We start from the raw sequence: 21309 nt of genomic DNA, 5'->3' as shown, positions 1-21309 counted from the left end.
GATCTTTCCCTTTACGTAAAGAATAAATATTACTAGTATATAAATATAGTTATAGATAGTTCAAAGGAAATTAAACCTCAGGTAAAATCATGAAAAGCTCTCTGGTTAAGCTATGTTTTAAGTAGATTTAACAGAGGTCTCTGACTCAGCCAACTGATTTCATTGGGCAAATTGTTCCAGAGACCTAAGGCTCTGACTGCAAACACTCTGTTTAGTTGAGCTCCTGGAAGCGACAAAAGACCTCTGCCTAATGATCTTAAAGTGTTCACCAGTGCATGCAGTACTAAGATATTTGACTAATTTCTATGAATTCCATGGAGGCCCGTTATATTAATCAGTATAAAGACACTCAGGCAGGTGGGATATAATTATGTCTTGGCCCTCATTAAAAGCCTGCCACCTGAGTTCAATCTGGAGCTGATCAATCAGATCAATGTACACTATCAGTCAAAAGTTTGGACCCACCTTCTCATTCAATGCTTTTTATTTATTTGTATTATTATCTACATTGTACATTAATACTGAAGATAAACACTTATTTGTTTACATCATTCCATTTGTATTCTTTTATAGTTTTGATGTCTTCAGTATTAATCTACAATGCAGAAAATAATTAAATAAAAACCATTGAATGAGAAGATGTGTCTAAACTTTTGATTGGTAGTGTATTTTTTGGCACAGCATCATTAAACAGATTTATTGTTCAACAGTCATTTATAACAACATGGACAAACATGCTGGGATTATACAAGTTCAGTGTTGACTGAGTGCATGCTTTGAACTGTCCTGCCTATGTCTTTGTTGTCAGTGTGTGCTTCATCTCCTCTTCACCAACATGGTGCCATCAGTGTACACACTTTGTGGATACAGAGCGCACTCCTGAAGATTTTTTATGACTCTGTGGTGGCATCAGCCATCTTTTATGGAGTGGTCTGCTGGGGCAGCAGCATCTCAGCTGCTGACAAAAGGAAACTTGATTGACTCATCAAGAAGGCCAGCTCTGTTCTGGGGAGCCCCTTGGACCCAGTGCAGATGTTGGGAGAAAGGAGGATGTTAGCCAAGCTAACATCCCTGCTGGACATTGTTTCCCACCCCATGCATGACACTCTGAGCATACAGGACAGCTCCTTTAGTGACAGACTGCGTCACCCCAGGGGTGTGAAGGAGCGTTACCACAGGTCCTTCCTTCCTTCCCTTCCTTCTCACTCAATGACAGTTAGCAAACTGTCATGTGCAATAAACCCAAGTTAATTCATTTGTATATATATTCTTAAATTTGTGCTATTAGCATCCTTGTGTTCTTCAGTTTTTCTTATTTATATTGTATATATAGTGGATATATCTTACGTCTTTAATTTATAGATGCGTTTTCTTGATTTTTATTACCGTCACTTTGCTGCTGTGACATTGCAAATTTCCATTTGTGGGACTAAGAAAGGACATTCTATTCTAAACCTCACTTGTGGCTTCTCAATCTGTAGGTTTGTGTAACTAAGTGAATCTTGGGAATAAACCTGAAGACAATGTCAAATTTTTAAAAATATTAACATCTTTTTTTCTACTGTGGTCTTCTTTGGTTCAAAATAAGAATAATGGCCTAAATATGTAGTGCAGATGATCTGTTACTGTAAACTCACTAAGCATACCTGAGAAGAGAACGCTGACAAAACTGCACTCGAAACAAATGAGGACCATCACTGTACTGAGTAAAATCACTCCAGTTCAAAATTACGTAATGCTTTAGCTTGAAAACCAATTTTGAGCAAAACTGGTCTGATGCATTCCCAGAAGTTGAACCAGCCTGAAAGACTGACCTTTGAATATGTGATAATTCTACATTCAAAGCTCAAAATTTAAAAGTAAAACTGTAGTTTTGTATGTAGTTAAATTAATGAAACACATTTACTGAAAAATTAATACAGTGAAACTCACAGAGCAGTTTCTCTAATTGTGTCCACTGAATAAGACCACACCGGTATTACAATAACATTTTCCATAGTGGGTTTTCTATGGAGACTGGGAGATTGGTAGGATAAAATAACAATGACGATACCAGTGACGCCATGAATAATACAACCTACGACAATTCCTGCTTAGATTACATTGAACCAAAGCTAATAACAAGTACAGACTTTGTTCTCTTGCTTCTCTTACTCAGAAGTCCCTCATGCGCTCCTTCTTACAGCGACTGCAAAGAAGATTAAACTGTACTTTTATAGTCTGGACTGCTGCTGCTAGAAGCTGCTATTATTTAACATCATGCAACCATGATTTCTTTACTGATCTGTGTGAGTCAGATGAGGAGACATAATTTCAAGCTAATAGAAGATGGGAGTTTTCTGTTAACAAGCTGTTGGATGCCCAAATTCAGCAGTTATTCTGCTAGGAGAATACATTAGAGCTTTTGCGTAGGCAATAAACCACTAATCTTTTATTAATACATCTAGACAAGCACTACTCCATCAGTCACAACAAGAAAATCCCTTGGAACGTGACAAAAGCTGTTGCTTTCTCTGAAAAGTCAGCCAAGACTGGAAATAAACTATACATACTGAGGTTTCACTGTGCACAGTAGATTACACTTGATGGGGCCTTATGTATTTCAATTCCAAAAGAAGTAGCAGATATTTACAATGAGGCAAAAAATAGGGCATATGCAGGACATTTCCATCGGTGTCACTGGCTAACAATAAAATTGGATCATGGAAATAAGGAAAAGATATTTTCCTAGAGATTTTTATCCTCATGATGTGAAGTTTGCCTACATTTCTGTTTACCTTAAGGACTCCTTTTTCATGTTCGCTTCAATTCATTTTTGACTTTTAAAAGGTGCAATATGATGAAAGGCTTCAGAGCAGCTGTTAAATTGACATGTTACTTCCAATATCAAGAATTAATTCTAAGGATAAAGACAACTTTATTCAACACCGGCATCTGTTAATCACTTCATAAATTACAGGCTCATTCTCTCTTTAATACCTTTTGTGTACATCAGTGTCAGAAGATCTTTAAAGTCCTTGTGAACCTTGTGGTGGTGACTCTCAGCACAAGCTTTATCTCTGTAGCTATAGTGATTGCAGGATTAAAAGGTAGGAATGTTTGCTTTGAATCAAATCGGGGAAAACACGAGCAGTAGTGGAAGAAATCAATGACCTTCCTGTTATGTAATTACTACCAATATTTTGGGCTTTCTACAGTGTTTTATTTGTACCACAGATAATATAGCAGACAGCAACAACTGTTCTTATGCACTCAGTACTGCCACACAGCATCTCAGAATAAACATATTACTCATCTCATCTTCTTTTAAGTGCTGGCAGTGGATATTGTTTCAAGTCAGGTATGACTGCACAATTATGCCTGATAGCAGCATGGGTAGGATGCAGCATAGATTCAGGTTCTTTGTGGACATAGCAGGGGATTGTGGGTAGCCCCAGAGGGAGTTACGGCTCGACAAATATTTGAAGTGCAGCCCAGCTTTGTTTACCTCAACCAAAGGTTCAGACTAAAGCTGTTACTAGTGAATTATGCATCACAAATAAGACAGAGTCAGAAGTGGCAGATAAGTTTCAAATTAAACATCATTTCTCAGCTTCTGACAATCTACAATATGCTTTTTTTTTAATCCCTCCTATTACTTGTTTTAATTTTACCGTCATTTGAATGAGCAACTGATTTTCAGGCAACCTGGGAGAAATCAACAGAAATGATCAACAATGATTAAAGGATCCCAGGCCTATTTTTTAAATTATTATTATTATTATTATTATTATTATTATTATTATTATTATTATTATTATTATTATTATTATTATTATTATTTTTTATCAAGCAAACAAATAATCTTCCATTTTCCCCAACTGTCTTACACACTTTGGGTACCAAAAAACACACTAAAACACAGGTAAATTCAGATCATTTTACATTTTTAACATGTATTTGTATACTGTACATCTGCATTTTCATCAAAAGAAATTAATTTAAAGTACAAATAACAACAACAATAGCTATCACATTAGAAGAAATAATCCAAAAGACAAACTTGAGGAACAAAGGGCAGCAAATGGTGCTTTAATCCCAAACATTTTAGTAAGACTTGTTAAACATGGTTACAAAAAATAGTCCCACAAAGGCTAAACTGAAAGGACTGACACTGAGTTGTGTTGATCTACAGAGTGCAATCACAGCACAACCAATCTACAAAATGTTTTGTTAGGACATTCACTATCCTTGTTTGATTATTTGCTGCAGATATAATCCAGTATCAGTGCATCCCTCAGGATAATTGGGTTTGTACAGGGCATTCATTTGCTAGCTATATTTAAAGATAACAGATTCAAAAAGGTATCTGCATTATCAATCACATAGCAGTTGCAGAAGTTGTTAATTATGAAACTGAATCAGTCAAGCTTCTAGTGAAGTTAGATTGAACTGAAATAGTTATCACAACATTATAAATATGTTATATCAAATTTGCCCAATATGAAAACTGCAGTGCCTCATGCAATGGGCCTTTATGCAGTAAAGTGGAAAACCTGAACTTTGATGATGGCTACAACTGCAAATCAGAAAAACATGAAAAGGTTTAAATTGACCTAAAGAAACCACACAGACATCAATCTCCTTCCTTTCCCAGGCCTGATGGAAGAGGTCAACCCTGTAATGAGCTGTGTCTGCTGCTGCACATCAGAGGCCAGCAACAAAGCTCATGGGTCCACAGTGGGAATGGTGCTAACCTTGTTGTTCCTGCTAATCCGACGTTCAGGCCGTGGCCTCGGCAATTTGGTCTGGATCAGCTCCTCAGGTGTGTTACCCAGGGGAGGCAGCAGCCTCTTCTTGCTGTTCCTGGTCTCAGGTAACCATTGGGGGGGCAGCTCAAATGGTCCAAAACCAAACTGGGTGGAGTCCTCTGCTTCTGTAGGTGTAGCAGGTGCCACCTGCGATGAAGAGGCATAAGCACATGTGTGGACTGGAGAGGCCCTGGGCGCTATGATTGAAGGAGGGGCTTCCTTGGTGATGACCAGCCCTCCTCCTGTCCCCTGGATGCCCTGTAGAGGCTCCTTTTTGGTGATCACTTCACCTCTGAGGCTCCCTAGTCTTGACCCATGCCTCTGCTCCTCTTTGGGATCTGAGCAGCCTCCTGATCCTTGAGAGGGGATTTCATTCTCCACATCTTCTTCCTCTTCTTCTTCTTCCTCAGAGGGTCTGAAAATCTGCTGTTGGCCAATGTTAAACATCTCTAGAAGCTGGCTCCCAGAGCGACCCGCTGTTTCCAGTCCCACTGGCTCCCCAATCACCCCCTCAGCCCCCAGAGATGCCAGACCCCCGGTGCTGACCACATTACGACGGCTGTAACGTCTGTGAATCCTGGCCAGCAGGTCCAGCCAGCTATGGCGTGCTGAGCGGTTGACAGTCAGAAACAAGAGTGGGTTGGTGAGCAGGGACACCTTAGGGAGCCAGAGAGCTGTGAGATACAATGAGGTGGGCAGCTCTTTGGTGTCAGCCAAAACGCTTCGATAAACCACCAAAGCCCCATAGGGGGCGCTGCATGCAGAGAAAGCCAGCACCACAGCTAGCAGAGTGGCATGTAGCTCGGCTTCTCTCTGGGACACATACGGAATGGAGATGCTGTTCTGAGGCGTCCGCAAAGCTGCAATGATCACCTTCTTCTTCTGGCTGGCACTGAGTGCTCTGCGGATCAGAAGCATGAAGAGGAAGACCAGAGCCAGAGGGAGGATCACCGTGGTAACGTTGTAGATCAACACATACACCATGTGGCCCAGGGAGCGGGCGTGGTCGTCTGAGCAGGAGGAGGTGACATACACATCTGTCACGTTGGTCACTGCAAACACAGGTAGGCTGGCCACAGCTGCATGGACCCAGATATAGATGACCAGATCTCGAGATCTTGCATCTGAGATCTTCCTCTCTAATGGATACAGCACTGAGTAGTATCTACAGGTAGAAAGACAAAGTATTTCAGCTTGACAACTTGCATATGGGTCAGACAGAACAACATGCCACCAAATTAAATAACTCCAGTAAAAATTAAGAACCTTTTGTACATAAACGAATCACAAAAAGTATGTGAAGAACCATCCACTAAATAAAGAAGTTCTTCAGCTGGCGTTTTGAAGAATCAGAGCTCCTTATTTTCCAAGATATCCCCATCAATAACTAATTCTGTGGGCATGTAATTAATAAAGAAGGTCTGGTCCATTATGACCCTCTCACTGAAGGAAGACTTTTAAGTGGTTTTGCTGTATCTGTAAGACAGTGCAGGTATAAAACTGAACTGGACTGAACTGCAGGCTGTGCTTACACAGAGCAAATGGGAGACAAATAAAAAATGTAAAAGTTAAATATCTATAGTATGTGGAGCTACCATTTTCTAGAATTGGCAACATCTGTGGGCACTTGGGAAAATGTTGTATTTGTTGATTCCAGGTTTTTATTTTTTCTTCAATTTTTGTGAAATAAGTTATCAAAGAAATTATACCTTGGCTGTGCTGTTCTAATAGAGGTGCTGGACTTTATGTTGTAGACAAAAAAATGTTAAAAACACTGGGGAATTTTTCCATTTTAGCAGCTACTTTAAATGTGCTAAAAGGAACGCAATTCATCAGTTCAAATGGGATGAAAGAATATTCTTTTCATTTATTTGTGGCATGGTGATTTATGCTAAAATCATGGGAGTGTTTTTTTTTTTAATGCACACCTACCACGGTATCAAAGTACATCTCCTGATATCTGCATTACAGATAATAGTATGTAGAGTGTCTCTCATCCTATTGTTGTACATTAATTAACAACAAAACAAATCACATGAAGGACTGCCTCAATTGTGCTACTGTATGAACGTGTTTGTATATGAGCCTGCAACTGTGCTGTAGTCTCAACCTGTCTGTATATCTACAGCCTTGATTACCCTCCGAGAGAATTAATAATTCATTGGTTTGATATCATTCTGACTATACTAGTTGCTATGGAGGCTACACAGTCTTTGTAGCAGTGAAATCAAGGCTCAGACGAGACTTCACCCACACAGGATCTCACTCAATCGACATAAAAACATGATTGAAACCCACATCTATAAAAGGTAAACTGTACTCAGTGTGGTTCTGTTGACCTCATAACATCCTGCATGATTTTTGATTTTGCAGACTGAGAGTTTGTCATGTTTTGTGATGCATTGTGTGTACACCACAGTCTTCTAATATTAACTAATTTGTATGAATGTAATATTAACTGCAAGTTTTTCGTACATGCAGATGTAATGAATTAAATATTCAGAATAAGGAGGCTTCTGAGCAGGGATTTCAGAGATGCTAATGTTAATGTTTTTAATTCAGGATTGTTGTGAAGTCTGGCATGGAGGATAAAGGTTTTGGAGGTCCTGGTTAGTACTGGTTAATTAAAAGATAAGCTAAGAGATGGAGCATGACTGGGGCTGAGATGGGCCATGTAAATGCCTCTTGGTCATGGACAGTCCAGTGACAATGATTAGGCCTTAATCTATGGCAATTACTTTGTCAGACAATCTCTGCTGTTTGTCACCCATATTTAACTTTTTTATTTTAGTGAGAGAGAGAAAATATTATTGTCCTTATTGATGCTAGTGGTAGCCCACACAGCTACTCTAGTAGAGGTGATACCAGACCTTACTGTATCTATCCACATATCTTGGGTTGTGTGTTGTTTATTTCCTTTTTTATTTTGACAATCCCTGTCCTTGTGTATCTCTGGTTGTCTGTGCTTCTGCTTCTGTCTGTTTTCCTCTCTTTTGATTGTAAAGATCAACTTTATTTGTTTTTATCTGCTTGGTCTTATCTCCCAATTAGTTCCTTGTGTATATATAGTCTTGCGTTTTCCTTTGTTCCCCGTCAATTCTTCCTGTTATGTCTCTTGTTTGATCTCCTGTTCTCCAATCTGTTTCAGCAGAATTTCTTCTGTATGCTCCATGCTTTGTCTGTTATGTCTTTTTGATTTTTGGTTCTCTCTCCAGATTTGTGTTTTTGCATTTGGATTAGTTCTTGTTGAGATTCACATGTACTTTTAGTTTGGATTTTACCCTCAGCTGCTTTCCTGTTTGCCCCCTGCCTTTCTAAACCTTGCCAAGTGTGTTTTGATTTAAGTTCCAGTTTTGGCTGATTGTCATTATTTGAGACCAAATATGCATAACTTTAGTTATATAAAGACAATTATCTTAATGAAAATAAAGATTAGCTACATCTAGAATCAGATACCTGGCACTGTAGAGAAAGCTTTAAAAATAAACAGCCATAATCCAGAGAAAATTGCATGTATCACTCAAATGGATAAATAAGCATAAGATTGTGTGATTTTATTTAATTTTTTTAAATACTAAAAACTGTAAATGTTGGCTAAGGCTGTGCCAGTACAACACAGGTAGCAACAGCAACAGGACAAGGAGAAAGGCTTTTTACATTTCTGTCAGGCTGAAAAAGACAGATAGAAAAATGTCTCCAAATGAGAAAGCATTACTTTTAAAAGTGCGTGCATGTGCATGTGTGATTTTATGTGGGCAGCAGCAGCCATGTCTGACTGTATTGGTTGCAGCATTTAGCACCGCTGGGAGGTCTGGGACACATGCTCCATTGATTGTAATCCTCTACCCCCTCTTATCCACACCACAGGGTGTAGATGAAGATTGAAAAAGGTTTCTTGCTTCAGAAGAAACAACAATCTTCCAGAGTTTGGCCCCCATTTGAAGCTGCTTCACTTGTGCATTTAATACTCCAAGATGCTTCAGAAAAGTATTACTCCAGCTGACTCCACAGAGCAATCTATTGATAAACTGATCTGTGCATTGATTAAAACAGCCCACTTCTCCCAAGTTGGAAGTGAATAAGAGGAGTCCACTAATCTTGTACAAACACATATTTCAAAATCTGTAGCTTCGACTGCAGGGCCGAAGTGAGGATAAACAAGACAACACTCACCGTACTCAGGACAGAGGGCTCTTCTTTTTTTATCTGTTTTGTAAGAGGTGGAATTTTAATCTCAAGTGTAAACCACAATTACTGTTGTGAACAACAGTTTCTATACACTTGTAAAGACTGTGTATCTTATGGCAGCTAGTTTCCAGTGACTCCTGCGAATCTTGAACCGCTTCAGTTTCTATGCTGGAAGATCTTTCATAGATTTATTACACGTCTCCTGGAACTATGACAACATCTGCTGCATCAAAAATATACATGGAGCTGCTTGAACTCCGAACAATCAGCTTTTGGTGATGGAGAAAATTGTGTCAATCTAATTTTCTTGGTGGAATGGCCACTTAATGTTTTTTGAATATGGCCCTATTTGATACACTCATTAGATTCAGCCACAAACACTACAATAGGAAAGTCAGAGGAAGCTGAGCACAGATGTGAAGAAGAAAATCACTGACTTAAAAAAGTCAGCAGTATCACTTGGAGCCATTTTAAAGATGCGTCCGTTCCAAAAATCATTTGTGCAAACAATTGTTTCTAAATATAAAGTGTGTGGAACAGTTGTGTCACTGCCACCATCCAAAAGAAAACACAAGCTATCATCTGCTGCTAAGAGAGAATTGGCCAGGAGGGTCAAGAGTCAACCAAGAATCCCCAAAAGGCAGCTCTGAAATGAAGTAGAAGCTGCTGAAACACAGGTGTCTCAGTGTCTATAGTGTTTTACCTTACCATGAGCTGTGTGGCTGCCATGCCAGAAGGAAAACCTTCCTTCAGAAACATCACCTTAAAGCTTGACTAAAGTTTGCTGCTAATCACATGGACAAAGAAAAGGTCTTCTGGGTCAAAATTCTGTGGTCAGATGAAACAAAAATTAGCTGTTTGACCAGGAATGACCAGAAACGTTTGGAGGAGAGAAGGTGAGGCCTTTAACTCCAAGAACATCAAACCTCCCATCAAGCATGGAGGTGGTAGTATTATGTTCTTGGGCTGTTTTGCTGTCAGTGAATCGGTGCTTTACACGAAGTATATTAAATATCGAAGGAGGATTACTTTCACATTCTTCAGGAAAACCAAAAAACATCAGCTAGAGGGTTTGCTCTTTGACACAACTGGGTGTTCCAACATGACAATGAGCCCAAACACACATCAAAAGTTGCAAAGAAATGGCTACATCAGGCTGGAATAAAAGTTTTAGACTGGCCTTTCCAAAGTCATGGCTTAAGACAACAATAAATTTAGTTTAGCTTGGAGATGGCAACCAAAAATGCCTACTTAAGGTGAAAATGGCAGAGGGACATTTAACTAAATTAGCATTTCTGTATATATATTTTTGACCCTGCGGATTTTATTGTATTTTTTGAAGACCTGTAATTAATCAATGGAAGAATTAAAATGCATGATTGTTTTTTGTGACAAAGATGCAAGTGTTTAAATGATTCCATCGTAGAAAATTAAGAGCTGTAGGAGTCATTGGAAACTCATGACTGCCGCAATACATATGGTCTTTACAAGTGTATGTACACTTTTGTTAACGACTGTATCTATTATTAAAGTATGTTTTCTCCCTGCCATTTGTATGTATGAAGTGAAAAAGATTTTTGAATTGACCTGTCTAGTGCGATGGCACTGAAGCTGAGCACAGTGACGGAGCAAAACAGTTTATGGAGGAACTTGAGGGCCTTGCAGAGCAGCAGGGTGTGAAGCCACCAGCAGCGAGGGCTGATTCCAAGTGCCACGTCGAATGGAATGCACACCAGGCCGGCACAGATGCCCGAACATGCCAGGTTCTTGATGAAGCGACTGGTCACAGATTTAAAGACATTCGTGCAGCAGGTGCACCACAGCACCGTGGCATTACCTGTGGGGGAGGGGCAAAGAGGTTCAGCGCTTTAGAATAAGATAAGACATACAGTGTGTTTCCTGATACGCCCACACCTTAGTAGAAAAAAAAATTACTTGTTGCATCTTTGCATTTATTCGGTTTAGGTTTAAATGACCAAATAACATCAAAATATGACATGCAATATGAACTTAAAACTAAGGGTTTCCCAATTGCTGACCTAACCAATTATCATATCAGATATTTACCATTTCTTTGATTATCTGTATGTTTTGCGTTTTCTGGGGGGTTTTTGCACATGTATATCAATTCCAAATATTGGTTATTGGTCTCCTTGATTACTAGTAATAAGCATCGTTATAAGTCAGTGTGTTAGTAGCATGGTATGATTGCACATTACCAAAAAGATTTTCTTGGCAGAGAATATCAGACTGCTACATTATTTTGAGGCTTTCCGAGGAAGAGGGCGTTCTTAAATTTTGATGGACAAGCCTGAACGTTTTAGGCCCTAAAAGTAAAGTGAAGATGCTTAGCAATATAGTGCCAGCATCAGTTTTTTTGTTATCAGTTAACATTGATTAGCTATAGTCAATCCTGATCACAAAAGAGATATAAGAGGCCTTGGTCTTGCCAAGTTAAAAGGCACTGTTGAGCTTTCAGGATGGCTGAATTAATGATCTAACTGCGTGTATGTATATTGTTGACACTGCATGCACAATTTTGACACTGCAGTGATTTAAGTAAACCCCAAAATAAATTAAAAGCTGTGTACCCAGTTCTTTCTAGTCACTCTGTCTAAAAGAAGAACACAGGTAAAGAAATGACTTATAGTCCAATATTGCTGTGACATTCATGTCCATATAGACTTTCAGCCAGTAGTGTTTTAACACCAACAAATGAATCTCATGTCTTTTTGACCTCTATCCAGCACAGAGACAGAGACTGTATAGTTTAAAGAATACTAAGACTGCATGGACCAAGGAACAAGAAGTACATCTTTAAGCAAACTAATATATGTAATCAAGTCTTGGTTTCAAGCTTCTTGTTTTACAACTTACACCATCATAATAAGGAACTGCTTGAAGCCTTTAGCCATTAGATAGCTATTGTCACATTGCCAAATCGCTTGAATTTGCCCACAGAGAAGCACAAGACAACCATAATAATACAGGCTCAGTGTGGATTGACATTCGATTTCACATACTACAAAAATTCAGGAGCCTCCTTTGCACTGTCATTCAAAAGTTTGGGGTCAAGCAGACAATTTCATGATTTCCATGAAAACTCACACTTTTATTCATGTGCTAACATAATTGCACAAGGGTTTTCTGATCATCAATTATCCTTTCAGCACCATTAGCTAACACAATGTATCATTAGAACTGCAGGAGTGATGGTTGCTGGAAATGTTCCTCTGTACCCTCTATTAAAAATCATCTGTTTCCAGCTAGAATAGTCATTTACCACAATAACAATGTCTAGACTACATTTCTGATTAATTCAATGTTATCTTCATTGAAAAAAACTACTTCTCCTTCAAAAATAACAATGACCTAAAACTTTAGAACAGTAGCGTATATTGCGAGCAGTGTTTTCTTTGAGCCGAAAATGTAACAAGTTCTGGATTCATGGAAATATAAAATTCATTTCACTGTCTGTTTAAACAGATTGGCACCTTTTAAAGCCCTTTAAGTGAAAAAAAAACTGTGAAAATGTGCAAGAGGGACAGCATGCACTGGCAAAAAACTGATGGCAGAGCACTGTGCTCATTCAGGTATCTCTTCAAAGCTTTCCTCTGTACTTCACCAAATGTCATCTAAAGATGTTCTTTAATGGCTGGGAAGGATTAGTTGGTCTCCACTAGTGGTTTTGTGAAGACAGCTGACAAGATATTTTGATAATGTACTGCATAATGATTCCCTTTTCCATATGTAGAAATTGACTAAATCTAAACTGAGTGAGCCAACATACGATCAGGTGCAAGCAACTAACTGTGGCATTTCTATATTTAGATCTCTCCATAATTTGGACCAATGAGATGGTAATGACTGTTTATTACATTTAAAATGTGACATTCATATTTCTTGTGACGCACTGGCCAATGTCTGGTCACGTAAGGCCATGTGTGATACCAGCCCCTTCAAAAGTAATTACCCACGGAGTGCTGGCTGTACCTTCACAGTCAGAAAAAGAGCAAGATGCTCTGAAGTGAAGAAAACTTTGGTTTATTTGTTTCTGATGTCAGTCAGTGTCCAAAAAAGGCACCAGCTGATTAGAGCAAAGCACATTGTCAGCTGATGTTTGAGGTAAAAAATGTTGTTAGAGTTTACAAACATAAATGCAAGGGTTCTGAAATCAGCTCTACACTATAAAGACATGGTGATATGGCCTTTAACAATCAATTATTCTGGAGGTTTCAGATGGAAGTGAAAAAAAACTGTCTTAAGAGAACATGGCATGCTTTACTAACTGAGCAGGATTTCACTGTGTTACAGAGCAGCACACAGGAGTAGTGTTTCGGGGAAACCCTAATGTAGCAGTAATTAATGAAGTGCACTCTGCCTGTGCAGATTGAGCAGCAAGTGTGACTGACTCACATGGGATAATGGAATTAGCACAAATATTGAGAGAACTGCCTTGAAGAGAGTGCTTGTAGCAAATATATCTGAATTTCTACATGTGCAGATTCTACTGTATTGATATTTTATCTTCTCATTAATGTAGCTGTTGATTAAGGCATTGATTAGTCAGTCTTTTTGTTTAAAGAAAAACAATAAGCAGTAAAGGAAAAGATGCCCTACAAACTATTACTGCCCTCCGAAGCAACTTGTATTTCCATTTTATACAATACTCACATCTGATTGTTACAAAAATGAGTCATTCGACTGGCTTTGTATAAACCACTTTTAGGTTTGTGCTTCATCAGGTTTTTAAACCCAGCAGCTGCCTGGATCTGGTTATGTAAAGGTGTAAAAGGTTGGGGACATGATCAGAAACCAACAACCACTCCTGATAGGAGACATGTTGCAAACAAAGGTTTCCTGTGTCAGACTGGCTTTATTCATTTGTGTATTGGCCCTGAACATTTTAGAGGTTTCTTTTCTAGGGTGACAAAAATTGCAATCTGTATATAGTCCGCTTCAAGAAAATGTTTACAATAGTCATTTAAACTCTACTGACAGACAAAAACATCTATACTGGACAATTTTCAATTTTTGCTGTCTATAATGTGCAAGGAAACCTGAACCATATGTAAGAGATGGATGTAGCTTCAGGATCTGAAAAATGAAACCAATGTGGAAGTGCCTTAATCCTGCATTTTTCCAACATCCATCAGGGGGTAACTCCTCTTTTTACAAAATGAAGTAACTGTATAGAAATCTATGAGAAAATGACTACTTCTCACTTGATTTGTTTTAGTTACCTTACTCTAACCATATCACAACTACAACCTCTCTGTAAACCTAGATGACCGAGATGGACATTGTTTCTGTAACATCATATAATATAATTCTATATAACTGATTTCTGCTGTAAAGTTGGACATTTTAGTCAGCCTTAAGGGCCATTTAGTTGCATTCGCAAGAAAAGACGAATAGGAATGTGAAGAAAAGGAAGTTACAGGAAATCACAGGAAACAACTGATGAAAATACAACAGGTAGTTTTTATTTTAATTTCAAACAAACTTTGTTGTTGACAAATTGCTGTGAGTGATATGTCCAATGTGAGCATGGCTTGTGACAGGAGCACTGTGACAGGCTAACTGCAGCACAGCTGCAATGGTGTGATGTCACACCCTTCTAGAGGCTGCAATACAAGGATCACAGCTCCAACACAATGTGTGATATGCTCTGTGACAATTTCAAGGAATTCCCACCTGTACTAAAGAGTTACACTACCGTTCAAAAGTTTGGGATCACTTAAAAATTTTTCAAAGAAAAGCATTTTTTTTCAATGAAGATGGCATTAAATCAATCAGGAATACAGTCTAGACATGTTAATGTGGTAAATGACTATTCTAGTAGGAAACAGATGATTTTTAATAGAATATCTACATAGGGATACAGAGGAACATTTCCAGCAACCATCACTCCTGTGTTCTAATGCTACATTGTGTTAGCTAATGGTGTTGGAGGGCTAATTGATGATTAGAAAACCCTTGTGCAATCAAGGGTGAGTAAAATTGTGAGTTTTCATGGAAAACATGAAATTGTCTGGGTGACCCCAAACTTTTGAATGGTAGTGTATCTTTACAAAATGAAGTGCTTCACAAACTGTGACTAAGTGATGAAATATAAGCCCTTGAAAGTGTCTTCATGCGGACGATACTGAGGCCTCTATTATTTTATTGTCAGAGCCTGCATTGTCTCTGAAATCACTTTGTCTCTCAGTGCCTGAAATACTCACCTGGCACTTAAGGAACACCTTGGCAACCATAGTCACAGCCAACAGGGGGAAAGCGCAAATATGACGCCTTTAAGAAACAGCAACAGTAAAAAAAAACAAAAAAAAAAAAAACGCTTTGTTATTCTGCTTCAGAGTAAGTTGTCATCTCTAGATTAGTGTTAATAGGCTGCTGTTTTCAGTGCAGTCCACCAGACTCAAGACACATCCAGATGTCTAAACATAGCAACAGATGCTGTTAAGATTCAGTGAGAAACATCATTAACACACTTAACAGCTTTTCCGTTACCTCCCGGTGGTGTTGTAATGACTTTGGTGTCAAGGGCAGACTTATTTCTGAATGGTAACCAACAGTAGATGGCTATAGAGTCAGCTAGTCCAGATCACTTCTCACAGACCTGATTACAACTGTTGGTAATGTCTGCCAATGCCATGCACACTGTGACACATTAATTAGATCAAAAGTAAGACTCCGATCTGTCCTTTATCAGTAAACTGCATAAGTGTCTCTGCTTCTTACTAGTAAAAGTAAAAAGTGTTTCAACATTTTGTAAAATACAAATACTTCCCATCCTTCTGATGAGACAGTCGATATAATATTATGTTTGTAATTTGAATTTACAGAGGTTTAGAGGAACTTGGTGTATTTTGAGATTTGAACAGGGCTGGGATGGAAATTTTCCTCTGCTACCAGGATTTTTGCTAAGCTAGGCTAATCACCTTTTGGCTTCAGCTTTGTACTTGACAAATCCTCTCATTTTACTCGCAACTGTTTATATATTTAACTATTTCTTTAAAGTGGTGGCACCAAATCAACTCATTCAGAGATCCAGATCATAAATTAGCTAAATAGTCAGTGATTTTTTTATTTATTTTGTGGTTCACAAGTGAAGCTGGTTGATAAAAGGTAACCAACATAAGCTCTAATATCATTATTATGAAATATGTGTTTCATATCTATCTAATGTGGCGACCATAACTTTGTAAACATCACCATGATCTACCATGGATCCACTCTTACAAAATGAAATGTTGCAGTTAAACATTGTTCACACCCACATGGTTATATATTAAATTTTAACGGAGATATCAAAGTGATCGAATATGTCTGATTTTTGCATACCAGAACTGTTCAACACCTCGAAATATGTATTTCATCGAAAGGTGTAAAATGCATGGAGTCTTGGGTTGGAATATTTCTCTCAGTAGAGACAGCATGGTGGAATGCTGAAGAGGATGGAAAACTTTATCCAGTGAGGTTAAAGCAAATACAAAGTACACAAACTAACAACACAACTAACCACCCTCATTACTGACAGTAATGAATAAACACTGGTTGTTGCTAGAGTGAGACTTTTTATGTTAATGTGCAGTTTGAATAAAAAAGGTCACAGTTTTTTTCACAACTGCATATCATGTCAAACAAAGCTGTGAAATTATAAGGAGGTACACACTGCATTTATTTATAACCTGTAGCTTCTTTTCCATGTCCATGCATCAGGTATCAAACATGAAAGCTATGCCAACTGATCTGACTGATGCTGTGGTGATATAAGCGAGCCTTGACTGCATTTATCTAAGCTGTATTAATGATTTGGACGCTTCAGCCTAAAGGACCTTTCACCAAGAAAATTGTTGCTATTTCTTCAGTCAGTTATACACCTTTTCTTTGATGAAACCAACATATCTTGTTCACTCCTGATAATTGCTGTCTGAAAATAAAAAATGTACAGCCTGTCTTTTTTATTATAGTACAAAGCCTTGTTTGAAATCAGAAAAATATAATTTTTGAAAATCCAAAAGTCAGAGACAGCCCTAGTAGTTTTGTTATCGAGATTATATAAGTATTAATAAGGCGCCTGCTGATGTTAATTAGCTTTGCAATGAGCAAAGAGTGAATGGTAATTAATTCTAAAATTGATTGAGACATTTAACTTGGTGCAACTTATTTTTTATTTATTCAGTGACAATAGTCTTATTTCCATAATCAATGGTCATGCAGTCTGTCAGTCAACTCTCCTCAGATGGTTAGTAAAGGAGAGCCCATTATAATTACTTTCACTATTTCTACTTGGATGTTATTTATAAAATAAATGTACTATATGCTGAAATATTTGACCGCCTCTGCCTTTGCATCCTGACCCTCCAAGGTATGGACTCTAGAAGACCTCTGAAGGTGCCCTTGGCTATCTAGTACAAAAGTATTAGCAGCTCATCCCTTAAGTCCTGGAAATTGAAAGTCCGAGCCACCATGGATCAGATCCCCACTGTTGACCAGAAGCACCCCACAAGCCTTGCCCTTCAGGAGGTGCTGTGACCCAGTCACCTGGCTCTTATCAGACTCACTCAGGTCACTGCACCTGTCCATCTTCGAGGACTTTCCATCGATTATATATTCTTGACCCTGACATACGTTGTTATGAGATGATCAAAATTATTGGTCACAATGTTATGGTTCATTAGTGTCACACTAAATATACAACATAGAGAGAAAAAAATAGGCTTTTTGAGCCATGTTGCCAGAAAGGATTTCTTTTTTTTTTTACCCTTAAGCTTCCCTGACCTAGCCATACAGCGCTGCACAGTCAGATGTGATACTGAGTCAGACCAACAGTCATCTGGTCTTTTTTTTTTTGACAGATTTGGTGTCAATTGCACTGTTTAACTATGGTGAACTATGTACGCACACTGCAAAAAGTCCAGCTTCCTACTGAGTCCATGCCTTTCCAAACAGCACTAGCAATCACGACCGAGTGTATTTTCTGCAGTGGGGAGACAACATGTCAAAGCCACGTTTGTGACAAATAACACATTCATTTGCAGTGCTCATTTTAGGCTGGAGGATTATGTTTCTGGCTGCTATAATGATGAAGGGGCAGGACCGTGTGAGGCTGATGTGTTACCGTGGTCCATCACTTCACTCCTTCCTCACTTGCATCATCATCATCAGTTGTAGCCTGGGCTGGTAGTGGCACCAGCAGTAAGAGTTTTCACAAAGACAGCACAGATTTAGTTTGACATATGCTTAAAATAATAAGCTGTTGTTACTATTTACAAATTTCATGGTAAAATAGGTCACAAACATCTGTCAAATTTACCACCACAGTCCATACATGTATGAAATCTAAAATTTTGCCAGTCTGTTTGCATATGTCTGGTCACCTGGCATCCAAATTCATACATATTTAATATAATGCTGTTTAGAGCTGCAGTAATAAATTAGTTGCCAACTACATCTCCAACAATTTTGATAATCAATTTATCACTTTGAGTTTTTTTTTTTCAATTCAATCAATATTATTTATATAGCGCCATTTCACAAGATTTGTGATCACAGGGCACTTTCAAGAAAAAAAAAGTCCAAACTTCATAATTGCAGCTTCTAGAATATAAATTTGCTTTCTTTCTTCCTCTATGTCAGTCAACTGAATATCTTTGGGTTGTGGACAAAATAAGACATTTACCATGCTGGGTTTCAGACAACACCGATCAACATTTTTCACCATTTTCTACACAAAATAACTAATGAGGTCATTGAGAAAATGATTGAACAATGAAATGATTAAAATAAATGTTAGTTACACCAATGACAAGCACTAGTGCTTGGTCTATAGTTAAGTGCCCAAAGTAGTGGTCAAGCACCTATCTCTGACTTCACTTTACCAAATTTATAAAATAATCTAGGGTGCATAATAATCTTATGAAATACATGAATACATTTCCCCATTTGTCTGGTAAAATCTATAAAAATGTGGAGAGGACCAGGGACATTGGCTACAGAGACATGGCTGTGTAGACTTTCAGTCATAAAAATCCTAAGAGCTCAGAAGAAGGTGGCTGCACATTAGTTCTTCGGTTCTTGAAGAAGGTTCACCCCTCATCTGGGAGGCTTCTTAAGCTCTGAACCATTAGTTCAGTCTACTTTGACTGAAACTCTTAGGGCTACGGTGATAAGTTGGCATTTTTAGTATTTGCAGATGAGACACGTGGGCATTTTACCTGTTAATGTAATGGAATAGTGTTTGCAAATTCAGCTGACTGTAGGTGCCACAAAGTATATGACACAAATGGGTTGACTATTAGCTGGGACTTGTTTACTGGGCCAGAGACTGAAGCTTTGAATGGGGAATGACACCATAATTGAGGATTTGTTTTATGACTGTCACTTAAGATCTGAACAGTTCTTGCAGCTGATTGTCTTCTCAGTGTTTTTGAGGGTCCGGAATTAATCCCTTACTTTTATGATTAAAGGAAAAAAGGGCTATTAATATGGAAATGAAGACACGATATTGTCAGTCTGTTCAGTCTGTTTGTTGGGACTGGTGTTTCCCTACTTGCTATCTGGTGCAAACTGCCTCAGATATTTATTTATTCTGGTACAAAAGACGTCCCCACAGAAAAATCCCCATGACCCAGATTGAGAAATCAAACTGTTGAGGCTTTGGGAGAACAGTGAAGCTACTGTTTTTGTCAAAAATGTGCCACGATTTAATGAGTGAAATGAGCTTGTAGGATACTGCGCTGCCTTATGCTCGCCTGTATAGCTTTGTTTGTATGTGCAGACTTACCGAGCAGCGAACCTATGAGGATGAACACCTGGATGGTGGTGCTGAAGTCCCGGTACGCTTGTTCTCGCAGGAGGCGCTGCTGTTCGTCCAGCCCGGAGCCCTCTGCGGCCGGACCGCTGTCCCAGCGACTGGAGGCGTTCAGGAGATCCAGCCAGAGGTGAGCCGCCGTGAAATTGACAGCACCGTCCCCCACCGTGGCTGCCCGGCTCCCACTATCCATGTCGATCCACGGAGAGATCCTGGCGGCTTCGAAGAAAGCTGACGGTGTCAGCACTGAGGAGGCATTCCTGACCTGCTCCTCTGCATGGGAACAGGGGGAATAAATCTACATCTCACTGCTGCTGTTGCACAGGAAATGTCAATGAGGATGCAGGACGGACACATGCAAGCAAAGCCTGCAGCTGCCAGCGCGGAAATGCCGTTTGGTCGGTAAATAAATAGGAGGGGGAAACATGGTCAAATCAAAGCACGGGGAGATGGCTGGAATCGACTGGAAGCCCCATCATTTCCCTCTGTGGATGGCAGAAATCAGAGTCAGTGAAATTCGAGCACAGCGTGTCTAGGTGGATGCTCCTCTGTGATCTTCAGAACCTAAAAGCACACCGGCGTGACAACTCTCCTTTCCGGGAATAAAGCCTGCGGAACCGAGAACACGGCAGCATCACTCCTCTCCGTCCAAACTATAGTGTCTGACAAGCTGTTAGTCCTGCTGCTGCTGCCAATCGCACTGTCAGAGGCTGTTTATTGGTAGACTGAATGGTGTGGGGAGACTGCAACTGAATATTTCACAGCATGAAGTGCAAGAGTGAAGAGGAGAGCCCCTCCTCTCCTTGAGGCACTAACAAACTCCACTGAATCTTATGAATGACAAGCACCATGGAGGAAGAGAGGAGGGTGACCAAATCAGAAGCAACTGTAAATCAGTAGATGTCACCATCAGAGAAAGACAGCAATCTATTTTATTTTAACCCTTAGATGCATAAATGGGTCAAAAATGACTCAGTGAGGTCGTTTTCTTGCAATATCTTTGTAATGAAGTTTTTTTTCCATTTCATATTCCAGCGATTCCTCAAAAACATGTTTTTGATATCATTCTATTTCGATTTTAAGTTACCTTTTAGACTTTTAATGAAACTGTAATATTGTAGGGATGGCGAGCAGCAACAGCTGGAGGAAATGAGTGGAAAAATGTCGACAGAATGGATGTTGACATTCTTCTACTGCTGTTCTGTGTAATATTCTTCTTTTTCAATTATCAAAAATGTTCAGAATCTGTTATAAAGTGAAAAATAAACATATTTCAAACATGAAATCATTCTTGTGTGGACAAAAATATAATACAAACAAGAATGCAAATTATTATTGTTAACCAAAATGACAAAAGTGGCATAAAAACACATTGATTCTTACATGGGTCATTTTTAACCCATGTAAGAAGGGGTCAAAAAGTAGGGTCCAATCATTAGAGTATTTAAGAATTAAGGAAATATTATTTCTGACTTTCTTTCTTTCTTTGGGTGGGACAGCACGTATAAATGA

At 38.9% G+C, this 21309-nt stretch overlaps 1 protein-coding gene across 1 annotated transcript; it reads right to left on the bottom strand.

The window, feature by feature from the left end:
• Positions 1 to 2409: 2409 nt before the first annotated feature.
• Positions 2410 to 20557, bottom strand: gpr176 (G protein-coupled receptor 176). The gene is made up of 3 exons (XM_023271769.3): positions 19771 to 20557; positions 10566 to 10815; positions 2410 to 5955 (listed from the first exon to the last, which is right to left on the bottom strand). Exons 1-3 carry the CDS (start codon positions 19988 to 19990, stop codon positions 4707 to 4709), a joined length of 1719 nt encoding a protein of 572 aa, XP_023127537.2. The 5' UTR covers positions 19991 to 20557; the 3' UTR covers positions 2410 to 4706.
• Positions 20558 to 21309: the final 752 nt, after the last annotated feature.

Source organism: Amphiprion ocellaris, chromosome 12, assembly GCF_022539595.1.
Source record: "Amphiprion ocellaris isolate individual 3 ecotype Okinawa chromosome 12, ASM2253959v1, whole genome shotgun sequence".
Classification (NCBI taxonomy): domain Eukaryota; kingdom Metazoa; phylum Chordata; class Actinopteri; family Pomacentridae; genus Amphiprion; species Amphiprion ocellaris.
This window is presented reverse-complemented; position numbering and strand designations above follow the sequence as displayed.